At 44.4% G+C, this 15,759-nt stretch overlaps 1 protein-coding gene across 2 annotated transcripts in view; it reads left to right on the forward strand.

Annotated features, from left to right (window-relative positions):
- LOC139562406 (disintegrin and metalloproteinase domain-containing protein 12-like) overlaps positions 1-15,759 on the forward strand; it is a 171,649-nt gene that overhangs the window by 136,447 nt on the left and 19,443 nt on the right. Inside the window, exons 12-20 of one of the 2 annotated variants that reach the window (XM_071380104.1) lie at positions 2,877-3,054; positions 6,111-6,200; positions 6,598-6,793; positions 6,999-7,107; positions 7,603-7,801; positions 8,077-8,154; positions 11,256-11,364; positions 12,107-12,293; positions 12,658-12,760. In XM_071380104.1, the coding sequence (XP_071236205.1) occupies positions 2,877-3,054; positions 6,111-6,200; positions 6,598-6,793; positions 6,999-7,107; positions 7,603-7,801; positions 8,077-8,154; positions 11,256-11,364; positions 12,107-12,293; positions 12,658-12,760 (1,249 nt within the window). The remainder of the gene's footprint in view (positions 1-2,876; positions 3,055-6,110; positions 6,201-6,597; positions 6,794-6,998; positions 7,108-7,602; positions 7,802-8,076; positions 8,155-11,255; positions 11,365-12,106; positions 12,294-12,657; positions 12,761-15,759) is intronic. The other variant, XM_071380106.1, reaches the window with a different exon arrangement.

Consider the following 15,759-nt stretch of genomic DNA (forward strand, 5'->3'; position numbering starts at 1 on the left):
TCAGTGGCTTGGTGTAGCCCTGCTCCATCTCACTTTGGTTCCCCCCTAAAGAGCAGCCAAGCTCTGTGTAGTTAGTAGACCCTGTTCTTTTGAGGGAAACACATTTAGAACCAAGTGGATGAATGGAGCAGACAGGTTGGCGTGGTGCTGGTCATCACTGGGAGGTGAAGATACACTTGATACTCACAGAGGTGTTTCAGAGGTGATGGGTGGACTGTGTAAGACAGCACGATGTGTACTCACAGGGAGTTGTAGTGAGTGAGAGTTCAGTGGGTTTTTCCTCAGTAGTAAGGAGGGGGCACAGTGTGTTTCCTGGCTGGCTCCCCTTATCTCTTGGCCCCTAGCGGGCCCACTAAAGAGTGAACTGATGACAGTGCAACGTCCATAGAGTTACAGCTGCCAAATCCCCCCTAGGCTGAGGAGAAGCATCACAGATGCCCTCACAAACCCGATGCCAAGTTTTAGCTACAATCCGACTCTGTGTCACGTTAAAGAAAGTGATTCTGTCTAATGTCAAGGTTTAGCCTCAAACCTTCTTTGGTCCACACAATGTCAAGTTTACCAACCTGGTCCACCCAGTGCCAAGACTCTCAGTCCTTTTAGTCCTCTGACTCTTTGAAGCAGTCATGTCTGATGTCAGCTGTTCCACAATCCCATGCCAGCGGTCACCCTCCTGACCATCTTGCTCGGCCCAAACCAACGTCCTAGTTTGGTACCAGCCCTTCTAAACCTCTGTTGGTCTTAAAAAGGCTTTTCAAACTGCCGCCTGTCCAAAGCCAACGCTCCATCATCTCCACCACTCACAACACCGCTCACTCTCAGATACCAGGCTTACTCAAAGCCTTTTCTTTGGTGCCAGTCACCTGTGCCAATACCACTCCTTCATACTGTATCATTAACCAGCTTTACATACTGAAGGTGAGCCAGCCTAGAGTGAAACAGTAAAGTCGCTATATAGGCCTGTATGTCTCTGCCTCAGCCCACCTGCTGCCATTTCTAGTACTGTAATTACAGATTTGTCACGTCCAGTGTTCTGTTCTTTGGCTTTAGTCTCCTACTGTCAGAGTTGTCAGGGTGATGGGAGGGAGGTTAGAGGAGGACAGGGGTTGATAATGAGGTGAAGCAGCAGTGTGTATCCATCTGTCCTGTGGTTGGTTGGTTGGTTGTTCGGTACGTACAGTGCAGCCTGAGGAAAACACTCTGGCAGCACAGACACCCCAGGGAGGACAGCTGTTACAGACATATATTTTGTCCACATTTAGGATGTTTTTATTTCTTACTTTCCTACTTATGTAGACATACAGTTTACACTATATATAAAAAATATATATATGTGGATACCCCTTCAAATTAGTGGATTCGGCGATTTCAGCCACACACGTTGCTGACAGGTATATAAAATCGAACACACATCCATACAATCTCCATAGACAAACATTGGCAGTAGAATGGCCTTACTGAAGAGCTCAGTGACTTTCAACGTGGCACTGTCATAGGATTCCACCTTTCCAACAAGTCAGTTCGTCAACTTTCTGCTGTTATTGTGAAGTGTAAACGTCCAGGAGCAACAACTGCTCAGCCGACGAAGTGGTAGACCACGCAAGCTCGCAGAACGGAACCGCTGAGTGCTGAAGCGTGTAGAGCATAAAAATCGCCTGTCCTTGGTTGCAACACTCACTACCGAGTTCCAAACTGCCTCTGGAAGCAAGGTCAGCAGAAGAACTGTTCGTCTAGAGCTTCATGAAATGGGTTTCCATGGCCGAGCAGCTTCACACAAGCTTAAGATCACCATGCACAAAGCCAAGCGTTTGGGTGGAGTGGTGTAAAGTTCGCCGCCATTGGACTCTGGAGCAGTGTAAAAGTGATGAATCACGCTTCACCAACTGGCAGTCCGACAGACGAATCTGGGTTTGGCGAATGCCAGGAGAACGCTACCTGCCCCAATGCATAGTGCCAACTGTAAAGTTTGGTGGAGGAGGAAAAATGGTCTGGGGCTGTTTTTCATGGTTCGGGCTAGGCTCCTTAGTTCCAGTGAAGGGAATTCTTAACGCTACAGCATACAATGACATTATAGACAATTTCTTTATTTTTTTATTATAGTTTTTTTACTTTCTTACTTATGTAGACATACACAGATTGGTAAAAAGTCATATGGAGATATAATGTACTGTATGTGGATCAGGTCTAATCATCATGTTTAAAATATTCTTCACCGCAATGTATAAGCAAATATTATGTTGTTGTTGTTGAAGACACACAGACAAATTCTAAGAGGCATGTGTAATTTTCCCATAGCCCATCTTTTCAAAAGCCTGTTGCTTCAAACGGCCCAGATTACCCAACCTCCTCTGTGATCGAAGACTTAAGGTCTGCCTGAGCGGTGGATAAATATTTATGAAAATAAGTAGCTTGCAAACCAAGCTGCATCTTTGTTGTATTGATCATTTGTTTGTTTGTTTGTCTTTGTGCTTATGAAACTGTGTCATATGGGAACTCATCTGATGTCAGTAGACCGTTAAATATGTGCCGAGGCCTTATGAATGAACAAGCCAGAAAAGCCTTTATAGTGTCATTCTGAGCTCTGTCTGGGTTTGCTCGTTTCTGGCATGTGTACATTTACTTGTCCTAAGTTAACCTTTAAAGGCTTAAAAATATGAGCATACTTTAACCAGGAATGACAAGCATACAGGAATGAATCAGATCACGTAATAGACTGTTGGACTATTCTATGGAAACTCTGACCTTGAACACCAGGAGCTTTCCAGATTGCGTGTGCCCATATCACAGGTTTGTGCCCACAGCAAGTGTAATGTAACAGTGTGTCTGCATAGCAACACTTGGCACTCGAACAAATTTACTCTGTCTTTATCCCTCAGGTACCCATTTCCTACGGTATTCAGCACCTGCAGTAAGAAGGACCTGGCCGCCAGTCTGGAGAAGGGAGTGGGGATGTGTCTGTACAACATGCCTGAGGTCAAGGTGCTGTACGGGGGACAGAAGTGTGGCAATGGATACGTGGAGGAGGGAGAGGAGTGTGACTGTGGAGAACTGGAGGTACAGTAAGATTCAACAGCACAGAACGCAGAGAAACAATTATTTATATTGTAACGGCATTCCTCCTCCTCTTCATCCGAAGAGGAGGAGCAGGGATTTGACCAAAACGCAGCGTTGTCATAGGACATAATGAATTTATTGAACAAGACAAAAAACTAACTATACTTGAATAACTAACAAAATAACAAACGACGTAGACAGACCTGGACATGCGAACTTACATACAACAAAGAACTCACGAACAGGAAAATGACTACACAAAAGAACGAACGTACAAACAAACCGAGACAGTCCCGTGTGGCGCGACAACCACAGACACAGGAGACAACCACCCACAACAATCAATGTGAAAACACCTACCTTAATATGGCTCTCAATCAGAGGAAATGAAAACCACCTGCCTCTAATTGAGAACCATATCAGGTCACCCTTTACCAACATAGAAACACATAACATAGACTGCCCACCCAAACTCACGCCCTGACCGACTAACACATACAAAATAACTGAAAACCGGTCAGGAACGTGACATCTATCATATATTGTAGCTATAGCTACCGATAGCTTACATGCTGACACATTGGACCAGCAGTCACTATCCACACTAAAGAAAACAGAGAACTACAACAAACCATTAACATCCGCAAAGAATAGCAACAAATGGCACACAGTCAATACAAGCAATCACCCAGAACAAAGCAAATGAAAATGTTTCCATACGTGTAGTTGCATGCCATACTGTCAATGTTATTTTGCCACAAAGGCAATGACATAGATGTGTAAAACGACTCCATGCATACAGTAACACAACAAACCACCGGAGAACCTAAGCCATTTGCAACTATTTACCCAGACCCTTCTCCCTGTCAGCCTCCCATATGTGCCGAGCACTGCTCTGATACTGTGCCACGATGATGTCACTTCCTGTTCATTTGCTCATTAATCAAGTGTGCCGTCAAAATTTGTGACAATCCTAACAAACAAGAGAGTAATCAGGGCGACGTGGAGCTTTCTTTGTCTCTGCCATCAAAACAACAGAGCACTACACTGACATGGTTGCCATGGGAACTGAAACAAGTCCAAACCAGTCCAGACCCACATCTGGGGAACAGGTACTGGAGCAGCATACAGCATCACTCTAACTCACAACCATAGCAGCAGCTGCTCTCACATCCCACAGAACATGAGAAATCCCTCTGGCAATGTGCTTAGGTGTAACTCTTCAAACAGAGCAACAAGAAAGCAGGTAATTAACTGGATGTGAGAGTGTTGTTGTCGTCTTCAGGATGGTTAAGGACGCCATTAGGGAGGCTTTTGATGAAGATGCATTTGATATGCAGATAATTGAACTCTTTTAGCATTCCCATTCCATCATACATTCACATAATCCTCTCTATCTCTCTGTAGATACGTATCCACTCCTCTCAGATGTCTAATTTACTGTGGCATCCAGTGGCTATGCTAATAAACATATCTCTCTTCTTGAGTCTACTCCGATGATACACACTGATGTCATTTTGGTCTCAAGTGTTTACAGATTTGTCAAGTAATGATGGGACCAGAATCCCCTCAATTACAGTATGAGGTATTTCCAATCAGGCAATGATTATAACACCCTAATACCAGCTGTGTGGTTTGGAATACTGCTATTCCATTACCTCCCTGTGCCCCTCCGTGACCCAGTGACGTCACCAGAGGCCTGGTGTGGTGGGCCGTGGTCCCAGTTGGACCGGGGGATCAAAGCACCCCTCTCTTCCCACGAACAAAACAATAGGCTGACGTCAGGCCACAAGAGCACAGCCAACCCCATAAAACTCCCTTCCACAGAGCAGCAGTGGCCAACTAGGCCACCTCTAGTCCTGACCCATCAGCATCAACACCTTGTCAGGCCACAGAGTCAACGTACCAGGGTCTTGTTGGGAAGTGAAGACGAAGAAGAGATGGTGTAGCCAGGACTGTTGTGGCCTGGAAAAGGAAGTTGATGGCGTTTGTCCTCTAATTAAAGGGTTTTAACGCCGTTCTGTGCTCTTTCACTCTGTCCTTTACTTAATCTCTTTAATTAGCCTTGTACTTTTACCCCGCTCTCCCTCTCAATCTCAATCCCAGTTCATTTCTCGCTCCATCACCTCTTGTCATTCACTCTCCGATACCTATCTGTCTCTCTCTAACCCCCCCTTCACCCTCTTCACCTCTTTCCCTCTGTGGCCAGCTCTCCATTTCCTTCCATTGTGTTACATTGTTTGTAATCTCCAGGACTCAGGGGCCTCAAAGCTCACCAACCCCAGCTCACCCCACCAGCCACTCAATTACCTCTACAAGATCCTTTCACTACCTTCACCCTCAATGAAACCTCAACCAAAGCCCCCTTAACCTACCACACCCCCTTCCCAACCTACATTACACCATCTCAATCACCACAGCTGAGCCTGAGCTGTGGAACTCCCCATCCACCCACCCATTGTATAGACAGGCAACGCAAGGGACATCAAAACATAATGTTGTTTTAACAACAGAGCCAACCACAAATCCAAAACATATGAGCTGAAGATACGTTTACCCTGACAGAGAATGGTCTCTTTCCTGTCTGACCCCTCCAAGAGAATGATCTCTCGCCTGTCTGACCCTGACAGAGAATGGTCTCTCTCCTGTCTGACCCTGACAGAGAATGGCCTCTCGCCTGTCTGACCCTGACAGAGAATGGCCTCTCGCCTGTCTGACCCTGACAGAGAATGGCCTCTCGCCTGTCTGACCCTGACAGAGAATGGCCTCTCGCCTGTCTGACCCTGTCAGAGAATGGCCTCTCTCCTGTCTGACCCTGACAGAGAAGGACCTCTCTCCTGTTGGTTTGTTCTGTGCTATTGTGTCTCCAGGCTTTAGCTCACAGGGTTAAGGGGCTGCACTGTGGGACTCCAGGGCTACAGTCAATGGATTCCCTACAGGATGTGCTCTCCCTGAGCTGGAACACTGATCTGAGATGGACACAGCAGCAGCAGCTGAGAGTCGGGGGTCCAGACCATTAATCAGATCCATGTCTTGCTTTGTTTTGTGTCACTTAGGAATGCATGAACCCCTGCTGCAATGCCACCACCTGCACCCTGAAGGGGGATGCCGTGTGTGCCCACGGACAGTGCTGCGAGGACTGCAGGGTAAGACTGCTCTTTCTGTTTCTCTTTTTATACCTCTCCCAACTGTCTTTCCCTCTCTCTCCCTTGCACTTTTGCTCTCTGTCTCTTCCTGACTCTTTTCCTCCCAGTCAAAATGATAAAGGGTGGTAATCTAATAATCTCTGCTCCATTGATAAGTATTACACAACCATGTGTTTACAGTAAAATATTAAGACATTTAGTTTCCAGGGACTTTTAAGCCAGTACATGAAGCTGTATTCAAGCACAGTGTGTGTGTGTGTGTGTGTGTGTGTGTGTGTGTGTGTGTGTGTGTGTGTGTGTGTGTGTGTGTGTGTGTGTGTGTGTGTGTGTGTGTGTTCGTCTGTGTGTGTGCTGGCTGTCGGGGGTGTTTGTGCGTGTCTGTGTGTTCTCTCTGCAGCTGAAGCCTGCTGGCACACCGTGTCGAGAGTCTAGTAACTCCTGTGATTTGCCAGAGTTCTGTACTGGTGCCAATCCCCACTGCCCTGCCAACGTGTACCTGCACGACGGTCACTCCTGCCACAACGTGGATGGATACTGCTACAACGGCATCTGCCAGACTCATGAGCAGCAGTGCATCACGCTATGGGGACAAGGTCAGTAGAGCGCCACAAATGATCAGGACCACTTGATGAAAGTCTTCCATGTTTGGAGATCTAAGATGAGTACATCCGTAACTTTCCTTAACATGTTTATTGAAGTAGCTAAGGAAAAACGAATCACCCTTTCTCTCTCACTCTCTCTCTTGCTCTCCCCCCATTTCTATCGCTCCATATTCCTCTCTCTCACTTTCTCCTGCAGGAGCCAAACCTGCCCCAGGGATCTGCTTTGAGAGGGTCAACTCAGCAGGAGATCCTTACGGGAACTGTGGGAAGGACTCCAAAGGATCGTTTGCCAAATGTGAAGCCCGGTAAGACTGAGCAGCTGTTGTTATGTATGTCATGTCTTCAAAGCAAAAAGAGCTAGCTAGAAAGACAAATGAATAAAGCAACATTGTTTATCTGAATTGGTATTATCAAGAGTGCCATCGACAATCAGCATGGCACATTAAATGGGACAACTAGCCTAGGAACAATTATTAATAGAGAGAAAAACACAATTTGGAGATAATGAAGGCTAATTACAGTTTGAAGTATTCATGAAGCACTTTATGCTATTGTTCTTAGATCTCCCATGGGTGAAATCTCTAATCAAGCATTTGTTAATTGATGTAATTGCTTTAATGACTGGAGCACTGAGGGAGTCATTATTAGGGTGAGACGAAGGCTGTCTAGTCTTTCATCTTTGGTTATAATTGCACACGATGTCACACATGTCAGAAATTGTCAATGTTAAACTTTATGCCTTGTCATTTATGTTGCATGTATGTTTATGTGTCTATGCGTGTGTTGTTTTTTTTACACAGAGACGCAAAGTGTGGCAAAATTCAGTGTCAAGGAGGGGCCAACCGGCCTGTGATTGGCACCAATGCCGTCTCCATAGAAACCAACATCCCTCTTCAGGAAGGAGGGAGGATCCTGTGTCGGGGAACCCACGTCTACCTGGGTGATGACATGCCTGACCCTGGACTGGTTCTGGCTGGCACCAAGTGTGGAGAGGGCATGGTGAGGGTACTCTGTAGGGCACTGCAGCTGTTATCAAGCAGAGCTAGAGAGAGATTACCATCACCGCTGGTGGAGATGCTAATGCCCACGCTTGTCTTTGGCCCAATTCCAAACCAATCACTTACTTTCATTACTGGGATCAGTTGAATTGGGCCTCTTACGAAGTACATTAAGTAGAATAGATAGCAGATCTCGGAAGATATGCTTTCCATTCAATAATTAACATCACATGCGGAGTACTATGTTTTCAATATGACTCTTTCTCTATTCCATAGATGTGTCTGAATCGTCAGTGCCAGAATGTCAGTGTGTTTGGCGTGCACCAGTGTTCAGGGAAGTGCAGCGGACGAGGGGTGAGTACTCTGAGTTGGAGGGTATCATCTTATGTTGAGTATCTAGAAGGCAGTGACTTATTCCAGTCTATTAGCTAAACACCGGTGTCATATCAACGTTATTAACTTATCACAGCATCTTATTGACCTCAACATAGCATAACGTAGAGCAGTACAGGGCTTTACTGTGCGACCATTTACTCGCATGTTTTGCTGTGCGACGTGGAATTTAAATTTAAGAGAACCAGTGCGTCTAGAAAAATTTATGATTCTAGCCTTTAATATTTTTCATTGTGCTCCTAAATTTCTTTGTGTGCGCATGCATTTTTCAACCTTGGAGCACACGTCAGTGTAGAGCCCTCTAGCTAGTACACTAAGCCCTTTACTCTGCTACACCGAGCACCAATTTAGTTACTGCACTTCCCATGAATTATGGCAGCTACGTCCATGCTATACAATCAATCTTCATCGACCCAGAGAGGTTAAATCAAATATGGCGGATAAATGAAGATAGTTCACTCAGGCTGTTTACCGTTGAAAAAATATTGTCAGTTACGGTCTACCTAACTGGGTGTGTCTCCCATAGACACCAATGCAATAGCAGCTGGGTCTGGTCTACTTAGTTTATTGACTTTCATTGACCCAGAGAAAACAACTGGGGGGAAATAACTGCGAGTGGGGTGTCACGGTTCCTCTTCCGCCTCTAGTTAAATCAATATCATTTAATGACATAATTTATGTGCCGTCCGTCATCTATTGGCATAGAGAAGGCAGGCCAAGCAGCATTCAAACATACTAGCAAGTAGCTATAGTCTGGAAACATCAAAATGCACTAGTCAAAATGCTCCTTGCTGTTTGAGTACGTATTAATAATGCAACAATCATAATTTTATGTTTTATTTACTTTGTTGTTTAGTTGAATGAATGAATGAATGAAAAGTAGAACACTGGGCCAGATTTGCTTACAATGACTGGCTTTTGAACCACTGCATGGTTGAATCACCTTCATCAGAGGTGAATTTAAAACACAGAATCAAAGCTGGATTAAGAAATTGCCTTCATTTACCTTAACTTTTGTTTGGTTGCTTCTTTGAGGTTTCATTTGACCTGTTATTGGATGATGTAAGAACAGGTTGAACCAGGTGATGTAATCTGTTATTGGATGATGTAAGAACAGGTTGAACCAGGTGATGTAATCTGTTATTGGATGATGTAAGAACAGGTTGAAACAGGTGATGTAATCTGTTATTGGATGATGTAAGAACAGGTTGAACCAGGTGATGTCATCTGTTATTGGATGATGTAAGAACAGGTTTAACCAGGTGATGTCATCTGTTATTGGATGATGTAAGAACATGTTGAACCAGGTGATGTCATCTGTTATTGGATGATGTAAGAACAGGTTGAACCAGGTGATGTCATCTGTTATTGGATTATGTAAGAACAGGTTTAACCAGGTGATGTCATTTGCCACAGCACTATTTAACCACACCACTTTTGATTTAGTTTAATAAAATATATTTAGACGCAAAGCTTTAAAAAGAGGGGCAAAGTGCTGTTTTTTAGACCAATTTGCCTCATGATTTGTCAACTCACACACACTTTCTCTGTCCTTCACATCAGAGTGCTGCTGCAGGCTCTTTGCATGTCTTGACCAATCAGATTAACGGAAATCACAGATCGTGCAGGCCGGGCACCCCCTCTCCACTTTCCTCCAGTATTTATTTAGCAAGCGTGATAACACATCACTCCCAACAGACACAAGCAAAAACTCTTCCATAAATGTAGCAGCCGAAACATCTAAACATTAGAGATCTGACATGCTGTATTGCATTGAAACGTAACTATTTTTCAGTTTGAAGCAAGCTCAGCCCAGTGAGTTTTATTGTCCAATCATGTTGCTTTCTCTGTGTCCGTATAGGAAACCCCCTAATCCTTCTTTTATTAAAATAGAATTCATATGAACAAGTTCAAGGTTGCTGCAGTTTGACAGGTTTTTCATCCTCCCCAAGTTCAGGAGTTTTTTTAAACCATGTGAACAGATTAGAAATACTCTGGTCCCATCACAGCTCATATATATATATTTTTTACAACAGATGAATCACATCATACCGTATAAAGTCTGGAGTTTTAACTGGTTAGGTTATCAGATCAGGAAAAAGTACTGGCCCCAGGAAAGAAAAACAAATTGCCACACCACTCTGTACTAACTACACATTAGTGTCTTTATTTCTCTAAATGTAACATTATACAGTATATTGACTATAGTCAGACCCACAAGATGTCCTCAAATATAACCAACCCTACACTGTAGATCCAGAGCCAGTATGCATCTCCATATGTGGCTCTGTGTAGTCTATATAACATGATGTATGTGCGTGAGTGTGTTTACAAGTGTACTGTACAGTACTATGTGGTAAAATCCTATCACATCCATAGATCTCCCCTCATGGGTTCTTAAATGTCCTTAAGTCTCCAGTCTTGACCTTCACCACCCCTAGCCCCAAACACTCCAGACACATAAGGGAGTGCCAGTCACTCCGAGGGAGGCAGGGAAAGGTCTTCCCAGTTCGGGCCAGATCTGATCTGGAATTATCCCAACCACAGGCCTCCCTGCAGCTGACAGCTGGACTCCAATATCCCGCTAGGGAATCTTGTTGGATCCCTTTCCTGCTCAGAAAACTTTTTTGGGATGGGCTGTCCTCTGCACATGTTTTCTCCATCATGTTTGATACTGCACAGTCTATTGCGCCCGCCACATCAAAACCGATGTGTCTGATGGAACGAGTGTGTGGTTTATTTGTAGAGATAATCCAAACATTGTGGGCTGGGATCCTATTTTCATCTCTCTCTTCTCTGAAGAAATGCAGGCTCAAGTACGATGCATACTGGTAGCTTATAAAGTATGTAAAATAAGTAATGCATACTTGCCATATCCCATGAATCCTTGCACTGTAGTCTCTTTCACTGACCTGTGTCTGATGATCACAAGAGCCTAGAGTTCTGGCACACAACTCCCTGTGCTCTGACCGGTGTCTATTGGTAAAACACAAGCTATGGACAGTATTGTATTGTACAGGTAAAGATGTGTTAATACTAACCAGCATGCATTGTGATTCTAGGTCTGTAACAACTTGGAGAACTGTCATTGTGAGGCGCACTGGGCCCCTCCCTTCTGTGAGAGTGCGGGGTTTGGGGGCAGCCTCGACAGTGGACCAATGAGATTGTCAGGTACAGTACGCTCTTTCCTCTTTTTACTTCACTAACTTCACCCTCTTTCTCACTAGCCAGTGCAGAGACTAAGACAGTTAGTTTGGGATAATAATCAGTTTAACACCTTTAGCTGTAATTTCATAACCTTACCTACAAATGTAGGATCTTAATTTGACCACTCTTTTATTGCTGAGAATTTTCCTGCACCACAGGAAATGCAGATGAGCTTTGTGATTTACATAAATTCACTGAAAACCCACAATAACACACAGATATATTAATAGTATTGCACTTTTCATGTAGCCTACTTTTGGCCAGGCTAACCAGAAATCAAGCAACATTATGGACTAAACAATCAAATCCTGTTGCTGCAGGATTATGTTGTGACAATATAGGTCAAATTAAGATTCTACATCTGTATTCATCCTAGCTACATAAAACTCATTACAACTATAGATGCAGGAACTTAATTTGAGCCAGTTTGCTACAGCAGGAAAATAAGCAGGAAAATAAATGACTAGCTTTAGAAGCCTTTATAAATTTGCATTTCTTGCAATGCAGGAAAATTCTCAGCAACAAAAGAGTGATCAAGTTAACTTTCCCTGCCTGGTACAACTTTCCCTGCCTGGTACAACTTTTCCCTGCCTGGTCATTCATGAGCAAAAGGAAATAATTATGGAAATAATGTAAAATGTTCTAAACCAGTGCTGTGGCTTCTATTAACACTCTCTGTGTGTGTCCTGTTTGTGCCGTGCCGTAGATGTGCGTGTGTGTGTATTAATGTGCGTGTTGTCGTATGTGACGTCAGCTGACAGCAGGGTGGTTGCTGTGGCAATCCTGGCCACCCTCCTCAGCCTTATGGGTGCTGGGTTCCTGGTATTCCTTAAGAGGAAGACTCTGGTCCGTCTGCTCTTCACCAACAAGAAAACCACCATGGAGAAACTGAGGTACAGTAGGACACCTCCTCCCACACCTGTGTTTACTCTTATGTTCTGTATGTCAAGATAGACTACTTTTATAGAGATGCTTTCTTGGAGATGATGTTCTTGTAGAAATGACATCATGGTCCCATGGTCTCTCTCTGGTGATTTGATGTGTGCACAACAATGGTATCCTTGTGACTCCACTAACCATGTGAGAGAAAAACACATACCAGTAGTCCTTCACATAGTCCTGACAATGAAGAAGGCCTGTTACTGTGTGTCTCAAAGCTACAGCTCCTGTAGAATAGTAGGAGAGCTGTAGAATAGTAGTTATCAGTTAGTAGAAGACTTGTATAGTAGTTGAAATGTTAGCTTTCTGTCCTTATAGATCAGTTGGGTCGACCAGACCAGCCAGCCCCAACCAGACTCAGTCCATGTACAGTCCACGACGCAAGCCCCTAGCCAAGCCTGCAGGTACCAGCATATACAAGGTGGGTCTCTTTCTGCTGGAGGTAATGGGCAACTGATTTTCCCCAATAGTCACTTTTGTAGAACACAGACTGTTACACATGACTGTATATCAATCAAATTTATTTATAAAGCATCAGCTGATGTCAAAAAGTGCTATACAGAAACCCAGCCTAAAACCCCAAACAGCAATCAATGCAGATGTAGAAGCACGGTGGCTAGGAAAAACTCCCCAAAAAGGCCAGTCCTCTTCTGGCTGTGCCGGGTTGAGATAACAGTACATGGCCAAGATGTTCAAACGTTCATAGATGACCAGCGGGGTCAAATAATAGAGTCTAAAACAGCAGGTCTGGGACAAGGTAGTACGTCCGGTGAACAGGTCAGGGTTCCATAGCTGCAGGCAGAACAGTTGAAACTGGAGCAGCAGCACGACCAGGTGGACTGGGGAAAGCAAGGAGTCATCAGGCCAGGTAGTCCTGAGACATGGTCCTATTGCTCAGGTCCTCCGAGAGGAGAAAAGAGAAAGAGAGAAATTCACACAGGACATTGGATAAGACAGGAGAAATACTCCAGATATAACAGACTGACCCTGCCCCCCGACACATAAACTATTGCAGCATAAATACTGGAGGCTGAGACAGGAGGGGTCGGGAGACACTGTGGCCCCGTCCGACGATACCCCCAGACAAGGCCAACCAGGCAGGATATAACCCCACCCACTTTGCCAAAGCACAGCCTCCACACCACTAGAGGGATATCTTCAAACCACCAACTTACTACCCTGAGACAAGGCCGAGTATAGCCCACGAAGATCTCCACCACGGCACGAACCCAAGGGGGTTCAAGGGGGTTCTTCCAACCCAGACAGGAAGATCACGTCAGTGACTCAACCCACTCAGTGACGCACCCCTCCTAGGGACAGCATGGAAGAGCAGCACTAAGCCAGTGACTCAGCCAACGTAATAGGGTTAGAGGCAGAGAATCCCAGTGGAGAGATGGGAGCCGGCCAGGCTGAGACAGCAAGGGTGGTTTGTCGCTCCAGTGCCTTTCTGTTCACCTTCACACCTCTGGGCCAGACTACACTCAATCATAGGACCTACTGAAGAGATGAGTCTTCAATAAAGACTTAAAGGTCGAGACCGATTCTGCATCTCTCACATGGATAGGCAGACCATTCCATAAAAATGTTGCTCTATAGGAGAAAGCCCTGCCTCCAGCTGTTTTCTTAGAAATTATAGGGACAATAAGGAGGCCTGCATCTTGTGACCGTAGTGTACGTGTAGGTATGTACGGCAGGACCAAATCGGAAAGATAGGTAGGAGCAAACCCATGTAATGCTTTGTAGGTTAGCAGTAAAACCTTGAAATGAGCCCTAGCCTTAACAGGAAGCCAGTTGGAGTAATATGATCAAATTTGTTTGGTTCTAGTCAAGATTCTAGCAGCCGTGTTTAGCACTAACTGAAGTTTATTTAGTGCTTTATCCGGGTAGCCGGAAAGTAGAGCATTGCAGTAGTCATGGATACATTTTTCTGCATCATTTTTGGACAGAAAGTTTCTGATTTCTGCAATGTTACATAGATGGAAAAAAGCTGTCCTTGAAACAGTCTTGATATGTTCGTCAAAAGAGAGATCAGGGTCCAGAGTAATGCAAGGTCCTTCACAGTTTTATTTAAGACGACTTTACAACCATCAAGATTAAATGTCAGATCCAACAGAAGATCTCTGTTTCTTGAGACCTAGAACTAGCATCTCTGTTTTGTCTGAGTTTAAAAGTAAAACATTTGCCGCCATCCACTTCCTTATGTCTGAAACACAGGCTTCCAGGGAGGGCAATTTTGGGGCTTCACCATGTTTCATCGTACAGCTGTGTATCGTCCGCATAACAGTGAAAGTTAACATTATGTTTCCGAATGACATCACCAAGAGGTAAAATATATAGTGAAAACAATAGTGGTCCTAAAACAGAACCTTGAGGAACACCGAAATTTACGGTTGATTTGTCAGAGGACAAACCATCCACAGAGACAAACTGATATCTTTCCAACAGATAAGATCTAAACCAGGCCAAAACTTGTCCGTGTAGACCAATTTGGGTTTCCAATCTCTCCAAAAGAATGTGGTGATCGATGGTATCAAAAGCGGCACTAAGGTCTAGGAGCACGAGAACAGTTGCAGAGCCTTGGTCTAACGCCATTAAAAAGTAATTTACCACCTTCACAAGTGCAGTCTCAGTGCTATGATGGGGTCTAAAACCAGACGGAAGCATTTTGTATACATTGTTTGTCTTCAGGAAGGCAGTGAGTTGCTGCGCAACAGCTTTTTCAAAAAATGTTGAGAGGGATGGGAGATTCGATATACGCCGATAGTTGTTTCCATATTTTCTGGGTCAAGGTTTGGCTTTTTCAAGAGAGGCTTTATTACTGCCACTTTTAGTGAGTTTGGTACACATCCGGTGGATAGGGAGGTGTTTATTATGTTCAACATAGGAGGGCCAAGCACAGGAAGCAGCTCTTTCAGTAGTTTAGTTGGAATAGGGTCCAGAATGCAGCTTGAAGTTTTAGAGGCCATGACTATTTTCATCAATGTGTCAAGCGACATAGTGTTAAAAAAAACTTGAGTGTCTCTCTTGATCCTAGGTCCTGGCAGTGTTGTGCAGACTCAGGACAACTGAGCTTTGGAGAAATACGCAGATTTAAAGAGGAGTCCGTGATTTGCTTTCTAATGACCATGATCTTTTCGTCAAAGAAGTTCATGAATTTATCACTGCTGAAGTGAAAGCCATCCTCCCTTGGCGAATGCTGCTTTTTAGTTAGCTTTGCGACAGAATCAAAAATACATTTTGGATTGTTCTTATTCTCCTCAATTAAGTTGGAAAAATCGGATGATCGAGCAGCAGTGAGGGCTCTTCGATACTGCATGGTACTGTCTTTCCAAGCTAATCGGAAGACTTCCAGTTTGGTGTAGCGCCATTTCCGTTCCAATTTTCTGGAAGCTTGCTTCAGGGCTCGGTATTTTCTGTATA

This window comes from Salvelinus alpinus, chromosome 32, assembly GCF_045679555.1.
Source record: "Salvelinus alpinus chromosome 32, SLU_Salpinus.1, whole genome shotgun sequence".
NCBI classification, from domain to species: domain Eukaryota; kingdom Metazoa; phylum Chordata; class Actinopteri; order Salmoniformes; family Salmonidae; genus Salvelinus; species Salvelinus alpinus.